Source organism: Nestor notabilis, unplaced genomic scaffold, assembly GCF_000696875.1.
Source record: "Nestor notabilis isolate BGI_N333 unplaced genomic scaffold, ASM69687v1 scaffold32299, whole genome shotgun sequence".
Lineage (NCBI taxonomy): Eukaryota > Metazoa > Chordata > Aves > Psittaciformes > Psittacidae > Nestor > Nestor notabilis.
The window spans coordinates 1-9,137 of NW_009943748.1; the positions used below are offsets into that span (position 1 = coordinate 1).

The 9,137-nt window shown below is 44.3% G+C and overlaps 1 protein-coding gene across 1 annotated transcript; it reads right to left on the minus strand.

Moving 5' to 3' along the window:
* Window positions 1–5,140: 5,140 nt before the first annotated feature.
* DYNLRB1 (dynein, light chain, roadblock-type 1) lies at window positions 5,141–8,546 on the minus strand (the record flags this gene model as incomplete). Its single annotated transcript, XM_010022078.1, has 3 exons — window positions 5,141–5,202; window positions 6,792–6,959; window positions 8,471–8,546. Coding segments are annotated over 3 exons (288 nt in total), but the record flags the coding sequence as incomplete, so codon positions are not given.
* Window positions 8,547–9,137: the final 591 nt, after the last annotated feature.

The window sequence follows — 9,137 nt, forward strand, 5'->3', positions numbered from 1 at the left end:
GGGGGAGCCCCGCCCCGCTCCACACCCGCCCCGGGCCGCGGCCGTCGGAGGTGCCTGAAGAATGGAGGCGTCGAGACTCCAGCGCATGGTGGCCGGTTCCTCTGGAGATCCCTGCTCCAGCGGCACTGCTGCTCCCAGCGCAACCACCGGCGCTACGAGGAAGGGTCCTCATGGGATGGCTGCCGAGAGCACAGACCACGGGCAGAGTTCTGAGCTGCCACAGTGCACAAACCCAGACACAAACCGATCCCAACGGGGTCATCGGGTATCTGCAGTTCCCATGGCTGCCTCCGTCGGTTCCCAACTGATGAGTCTGTTGTTTTCTGCATTCAGAGCCGCATTTATGCTGAATATTTTAAAGACTACAAATAGGGCAGGCTATTTCTGAATAAATGAATCAAAACAGACCACACACAGAATGTCAGCATTCCATGGAGAACCGTGTTCAACATCCCTCGATGTATGTACACTGCAACCAAGGCTGTGTTCTGCCAACACAGTTTCATTGCTTACAGTGAACTGGCACAAAACATAATGTTAAAGGATTAAGTATAGCCTCAGTAAAAAAACCAGCATCTGTTAAAAAACTGCTCCAATTATTGAAAGTGTCACCAATTAAAAACAGGTTTAAGTACAATCAAGTTCTTTTCTCCCCTCAGAGCTCACCCAAGAAAGGAAATGTTACTTTCATGGCTAACATCACGGATTTTCCTTGACCAGTCAGTAGCACTAGTCAAACACAGATGCATAAGAAAGACTCTACAGAGTCTTATAAGTAAGATACAAGTAGAGATTTTTCCAATACAGGTCCTTTTAATCAGAAAATACCTAAGGGAAAGCAGTTATGTTGAATGAGGCATGGCAAGGTGTCAACTTTACAGACTGCATCCTCAGGCAAGGCAGTTTTATTACTATTGTTATAAAGTGTGAAACCCTTTCTGATAAGAGGCATGAGGAACTTAGAATTTAGTGATTTGATCCCTGATTTTATCCATGCAGACTGACCTCATTGCAGGACTGGGGCCATAATTCCACAGATTATTCATACACCTGGAGTGGGAGAAAAGACTGGTTCATGGAAGCTCTGGAGCTCCCAGAATGTTATTGTACTTACAAAAATGGGACAAGGATCGAGGAAGTTCTAATAGAGAGTATGACTTACACACTCCTTCCTTCAGCCCTCAGCCTTCCTGAAGGTTCAGCTTCCTCTAATACCTCTTGTGCCTGTTCCTACTGATGTTGTTGGCAAAACTTATTTAAGGAGACACACCTTAAAAAACCTCAAAAAAACCCAACCCTGAATCAGTCAAAGGTTCTGAGAAGATGGCAGAAACCAGCCGTATCAACCCAGCAGCAGCAAGCTGTCCTAACATGAACTGTGATCAACAACCAGCTTTTCACATGCCAGCATTCCTACAGGGTAAACACCACTGATAATAAGTACCTCTAGGTGCTTGTGAAACCTTGCTAAGTGGAGGGAAATGTCCCTGAAGGAATCCTGCAGTGCTGGTAAAGGAAGTGCATTTTTGTCAACAGAAATGGTGCTGATGCTCAGGCTCACAGCCCCGGCACACCCCGGCTGCCATAGCTCTTCCTACACATCATTGTGGTTCGAGGAGCTGCTCTAGCTCTACCAACATAAGGCCAGCTTATATTGTGTAACTATCTATGCCAGACCTCCATCCCCTAAAGGTGTAGCTATACACGACAACAGCGCTAAGAGAAGATCAAACATAAATGCCCTGTTGGTGGAGTGCTGCACAATCAGAGGTCAGCCACCTCGGGCAGACAGGGCTGCTTGGGAGGGCGCTGCAGCAAACACGAGCTGGAGCAGCTTAAAAGAGCTGCTCTCAGATCCACAGATGAGTTTCTACAGGCCTCGCTTTGGCAGTGTATGTTATCACCTCCATTCCTCCGCCAGAGCCTTACCTCGGAGCAGAATCAGCACAAGAGAGCATGTCCTTGGGCCTCAAGTGCTGCTGTTCACAGCCCAGAGCCAACCCTCAACCATGAGCTGGTTAATGTGTTAGGGATTGGTTTCCACATCTCAGCAGCAGATGCCTCCTCTGCCTTCAGAGAGGAATCCATCACAACAGACTTCTCCAGTTAGGCCAGTCTCCAACTACAGCACAAAGCAGCACTAAGGCACAGATCACAAAGGTTATTTGCGTCCTCCTTTGAATCACTTCATGATGATTTCTGGCTAGGAAAAATCACCCTAGAACTACAATGCTTATTCTTCTGTTCTTTCTCAACTATACAATAGTTTTACCATACAAGTGACTTGGCCCAGTCACAGCAAACAGGACAAGAAGCCAAACTTCATCCCATCTCTTTCCTGACCCTCTTTAAGATACCTCGGGAAAAATGAAATCCTCCTTGCATACAATGAAATCCCAACTTGTATACAGACAAACTGCTTCCAGTCAGATCTCTGAAACTCTCTGATGCTCCAGATACAAATACGCCACTTTGTCTCCATGGTAATTATTTTCATGGAAGCTGTTGTTCTTCAGCTTCATCCACCCTTCCCCTTTTTCAGAAGAGTAATACTGAATTACCTTTGAATGCTGGTGTGAAAGTAGCCCTAGTATGGCATTAGCAAGGCCCTGCCCGACCAGATGGATTTGACAGGTTCCTCCAGACTCCAAAACCAGCTTCTTCAAGACCCCATTGCTCAAGTTCCTACTTTAAGTCAGACTGCTAACAGTCCTTGAAAAATAAAACATAAAACCCCCCAAACTAGCATCCAAGCCCCAAACAATCAGCCTAGAGCAAGACCTCAGTGAATTTCATTGCAAGTTTATAGTCTCAACACAATGCAGAAAATGGGCACAATTGGGGTTCTACAGCTTGTTTAAAAAAAACCCCTCAGCACTCTGTCCCAAAGTCGGGTACGACACCAACCCACTGGTAGGACAGCTATCCTTAAGGAGTTGTCCAAAAGAACTCATGGTCCTAAAGAAACTCTTCACTGTTCAAAAGAGTAACACTGCCACCTACTAGGGAAAGCCAAAATACAGGAGCAGGTCACCACCTCCAAGGAAGCATTTCTCTGGCTATGAATAACAAAAGATAAAGAAAACTGAAGTCACATTCTTCTCCTGCCTTGCCTCACTATTCAGTTGTGATCCAGCAGCTCAAGCTTGCTGGAGTGCATTTACTTGGAGACAGCATTCAATTACATCATGACAGCTCATGTGCATTGTATAAGCTGCTGCGTATCGGGGACTACTCCAAACACAGAGCATGATTTCAGACCCTATTCACTGGTTTGATGGCATGGCTTAAACCAAGACTTAGTACTAACAGGGCCAGTGAACACATGCTGTGTGAGTTATCTGAGTGTTTCCTACATCCAGGATGTGGAGGTTTATGTCAGTCACTTCTTGGCAGGATGACAGCTCAGCTACCTGAACTAGTATAGAGCACCCTACCCTGATGCTGCAGGACTGGCCACCTTACAGATCTCAGAAAGCATTTCTCTGCTTCCTGGTCAAACCTACCTAAAAAAATTAGACAGAGCCTATTAATTAATAACCAAGTCTGAAAATGCACAGATATCTTAATACTGAACATAAAGGTTTGAGTCATTACATACCCACCCCATCACTTTGTGCTCTGAAATTCAGAAGTGTCCATGTCAACACTGACATTTGTGCTAAAGACTCCAAAACTGCACTGCAGCCCGTTGCCTGGACTATCCCCAACCTGCTGAGATCACCCACGAATTCTCAGTCTATTCCTCAGTGCAGTACTGGACAGTATCTACTGCTTGTAATTTTGAAAGAGTAGGGCTAAACTGAGCTAGACGCTTCTGCTGACAGGTACATGACTCTGGGGTGATACCTCATCAGCACAAGAACAGAAAACTGCACTTACTCAGTCAAGGTTCTTTCTTTAACTGAACAGTATGCTTGCAGGCTGTGCCTCTCTGCTCATGTGCACCTGCAGAGAAATCCCTTTTCATGCTAGTAAAACATTTCTACAACAAGCAGTCTGGGGCCAGACCTGCAAGGAGGCAGCTGCACTACCTGCAAGCACCCCTTCTCTGTGCGACACGAGACGGGAAGGATCCAGCTCCCCAAGCACTGCTCCTGTTGTAGCAGTTGGCTGGACTGGGAAAATGCACAGCAAGGCAACAAAAGCCATTTCTGAATCTGGGCTACAATGTTCTGCACATCACTAAGGCTCTTCAGTACAAGCCAGAGCTGTGTCTGTCACACAACTGACAAACATCTTCAATGCAGACATTCTGCACAAATTCTTGAGCTCTGTGTGCCAGTACAAAGCTCTTCTGAGGTGACAAAAATAACCCCTTTAGTATTGTAGAGGAACCACATGACCTTTTTATCTTCTTAATGGCCACCAATAAAAAACCACTGAAGGAAGATACCAGATCAAATGGGCTACTGAACTGTGATAGCAGGAGAGCTCCAACAGGCAGTCTTGATGGCCTTAGCCCCAACACTTCTGTCTGAAACAAAAACAAAGTGGTAGGAAAATGCTCCAACATATGAGGCAATTATGAGTACATTGCACATACAACTAATCATTGCTTAGAGAAAGCAACACATGAGTAAAAATAGTCCTAGGAAGGTTCTACATTTTGAAGAAACCCTCAATCAATCCAGAACATAATTAAAATCTTCAGAAGGAAAACACAGAAGACAGTCATTGATGACACTTTTTAATTTGATATGGTCAGACTTTGTGTCAAAGTAACTTGTAAAACCAATAGAATAAGACAGAACTACAGGACAGGCAAGTTTCATATTTACAGTCATTCAGAAGTAATAGTGTCAAAGCATATCTCAAATAGTGGTGACAGAAGCATAGGAACATACAGAGAATCATCTTTTTTAGAACATTATTAGGATTTTATTACATTATCTTGCTAACTATTAAAAGAATCTGTTGCATTTTTTACTGCCTGATTCTAACTCACCAACTCCTCAAAGTGATCTGCAATACAAAAACCACAAAAGCCACTTTTTTTGTTTGTAAACAACAAAACCACCCACTTTTGTTTTCCGAGACATTACTGGAGTGGCACAGCAGAGTTCACACTAATGCTTTACTCTTACCATTAAATAAAAAAAAAAAGAAAAACAAACAACAGTTGGGCAAAGGGAAAAAACAGACCAGGTCAGTGGAATCATTCAGTTGGATTCTGGATGACAATCAGGAAATAGTCTTTATCTGGAGAAAAAAAGAAATAAATTACTCTTTCATTGCTGATATTTTTTCACATTAGTAAAATTCAACAGTAAAATTCAAGAGGTTTTTTATCTCCCTGGTATGCTGTGGGAACTTTAAGTCTTTACATTCATTCTCAGTGAGCAAAACCGGCCTGGCATGTCAGATGACTTATTTTTGAGTCTTACCGAGAAAAGGCATCAGCTTTAAGAACTGCATGCTCCCAAGGCAATTGAACTCAGTTTGTGCCTAGGAAGTAACAGTAACTGGCATATGCAGTGATGGAATCAAAATCAGTGGTGCAAGAAGGTGATTTCCTCTATCTCACAGGCAGGCTGCCGGGTTGCACTGACTGTAGCTACATTTTTGCTAGCACAGTGCTCATTCCTCTCTGGTTTCCACATGAAGGATAAGAAAAGGCTGCTTCAGCATAAACCCCGGAGCATGCCTTAAGATCTGCCTGGCCAGTCCCTACAGAGCAGCCCACTGCAACTGCAATCCCCTCCTCTGCCTTCCATCAGCACAAGTCCACCACAGAGCCAGTGCACCACCCAAGAGCAAAGCTGAGTTCCTGCCACATTGGTGAACTCATCACTTCCCATTCTGTAATTTGATGAAATAAAAGAGGATGTTTCCTGATAACAAATAAAAGGGTTGCTGCTGATATAACTGTACAACTCCTGACTACAGAAATGAGTTCAGAGTTGAGTGAATCCAGAGGAGGCCATGGAGATGCTGTGAGGGCTGGAGCAGCTCTGCTCTGGAGCCAGGCTGAGAGAGCTGGGCTGGGGCAGCTGGAGAAGAGAAGGCTCCTGAAGGGGACACCTTAGAGCAGCTCCAGTGCCTAAAGGGGCTCCAGGAAATCTGGAGAGGGGCTTTGGACAAGGGCCTGTAGGGACAGGTCAAGGAGGAATGGCTTGAACCTGCCAGAGGGGAGATTGAGATGGGACATTAGGCAGAAGCTCCTCCCTGTGAGGGTGCTGAGGCGCTGGCACAGGGTGCCCAGAGAAGCTGTGGCTGCCCCATCCCTGGCAGTGTTCAAGGCCAGGTTGGACACAGGGGCTTGGAGCAACCTGCTCTAGTGGAAGGTGCCCCTGCCCGTGGCAGGGGTTGGAACTGGGTGAGCTTTGAGGTTCCTTCAAACCTAAACCATTCCAATTCTATGATTCCACAGCTACAGTATGCTCTATTACATTTCTCTGACCTGGAAAGATCTATTGGATTGCTTTATCACCTAGCCTACAGTGCTGAACTGAAACTGCTCTCAGAACACATACCTTTACAACTATTGCGTTGTAAAGGAAAAACACATGAGAGGCTGCCAACATGCTCTCAAAAGCTATTTGACACTATCTACTTTGATCAAGATGAAATAAGGAAATTTCCCACATTCAAACATGAAAAAACCAAACTCAGGTCAGTGCTAAGTTTCAACCTTGAAGAAAGCAGAACAGCTTCCTGGTAGCAAAGGGATTACACAATATGAATAGAGCAGCAGGCACAACTTCTTTCTCAGGCTGACAGCATCAACCTCATGAGAAGAGAATTCTGCTGGATTCCCTGATGCCTCCGTTGTCCCCACTCACTTTTACCTGGTGCTACCATGATCTCGTTCTTCTTGGAGCGAATCCTCAGGAAGGTGAGGTCATTCTGGGGGTCGATGTCTCGCACGGTGCTCCTCGCCTTCATGATGAAGCTGTGCATGAGGCCTGCGTACTGAATCGTTGTGGAGTTGTCCATAGTACTTTTGATAGGAATACCTGCAAAGAACAGGAGACAGGAAAGGTCAGTGACAAAACTCCAGACCTAACTCTGCCTTGGGCATCACCAAGTCCAATGCTGTTCCTATACCAAGGATTAGGAGGGGTCTTTTTAAGGCTTAAAAGAAGAACTTGAACAGAAATAAGATGTGAAAAGGCTAAGATCTGGAACCACAGGTGTAAGTGAGAAGAACTAATTACCTCCAGTAGCATCAGTGCTTTACTTTTTCTTTTATGTTTATTTACGAGATTTATAAATATAAATAATAACAAAAATAAATTCCTGTGGGGGGAAAGAGGAAATACCAATGTTTGAATTTTGTTCTCCTGACTAGAAACTACTTTTCTGATCAGAAAGGCTCCTGAACCTCACAGTTAAATGATATTCAAGTAAGCTAGGCTGGTATCAGTGCTGACTGCAGAGGACATCAGCTGCTGCATCACACTGTTACAAAGCTGAAGCTCCAACATTTAACCATAAGAGTTGAGGCAGTCCTGCAAGTTCCCTGTGCACCAGCCGAGAGGGCAGACCCACTGCTGGGCCAGAGCTTTCCCTCCCTTACACTTCTGCCACCTATTAAGACATGTTTTCCCACAAAAAGCCAGCCAAAATTCAGCTCTCGTGTCAGAACAGTGCAGCAGCCAACTACCGAATTCTGGCATGGCAGAAAAAGTGCTGCAGATGGATGTTCAAATAAGCACAGCTTCAGCCTGGACAGCACAATCCATCATGCACTACCATGGAAAAGCAGTGAGCAGGGACACAAGCTGCATACAAACATGCAGTGATCTGATCTTCAGTATATTCACATATAGAAACATAGAATCAGCTAGGTTGGAAAAGACCTTTAAGATCATCAAGTCCAACCATTACCCCAGCACTGCCAAGGCCACCACTAAACCATGTCACTGAGGGCCTCATCCACACGGCTTGTGAACACTTCCTAGGATGGCAATTCCACTATCTGTCATCTTTTCTAAGGATTATTTCTAGGAAATATTCAAGTTGAATTGATAATCACACAATTTTAGGAAGTTGGGCTGATCACGGTATATTCAGAGTGCTCTGGACAAGTCTGCTCTGTTGGACCCTTCAAGGACTCCAAGCTTATGAGCCTCATGAGGCCACAAGCACCAGACAGCTCGAGTCCACCAAGACAGCAGCATTCTGGGCATGCACAGCAGCAAGATTTCAGTTGTCAGGAGATCTTTTAGTGCCACCAATAAAGGCTTTAACAGAACAGTCTCAGACACTGGCACAACTCAAATATTTCTAAGCTTTTGCAAGTTTTTTAATACATCTATTTTCTAAAATGACAAGTGAGCTTGCAGAAAAGCTGAAATGAGAATCCAGTCTTCTCCTGTAACCTAACTACTGCCTGTTTTTTGGATACAGGAATATCTTTGCTGAAGACAGACTGTAAACTAAACACAAGTATAACAATCAGCAACCCTTAAAAGCCCACGTTTGGAACTAGTTGCATCTCAGCAAACCAAGACTGACACCGTACCTTCCGAGTTCACAACAATGATTCCCTGCACTCCCTTTTGGCTCTGAATTCGCTTCAGTGTTTCTTCCACCTCAGCCTGAAACAGAGAAAGCACAGATCAAGAGAAGATTACACCTGCTGTTTGCCTTCCACCAAAGCTTTGTAATAATGTGTCTGAAAATAAAACCACACAAAAATGGTTCAGGCAGGAACCATCTACACTGTTCTACACAGCTAAGTGCCTGCACTTCCATACTACCTTTTCTGTGTGGCCTTTACAGTTGTTTTCTGTCTTTGCTCTTTACTCCTCTGTGATTACAATATTGGGGAAGCATGGAACTCACTCTAATCTTTCCCTCTCTCCTCTTCCCCAACCCTCCTGCAACCTCCCACATCAGTTCTTTGCTGTAGGCTTGCAACCAGAAGATTATATTTGCTTAGTCAGACTGCTGCAATTTAGCTGTCAAACAAAAACCATGTATGAAAATATATATGGAATTTATGAAAAGTAGAAGATACATTCTGGGTGCAAGACTACTTTCCCTTTATCAAACAAATGCTAAGAACAATTACAAACAAGAAAAGTGAGGGGAAAAAACAATGAATTTATATTTATATATATAATTATGATTTGTGTTGGAACAGCTACAAGATCATTATAGAATCACAGAGTGGTTTGGGTTGAAGG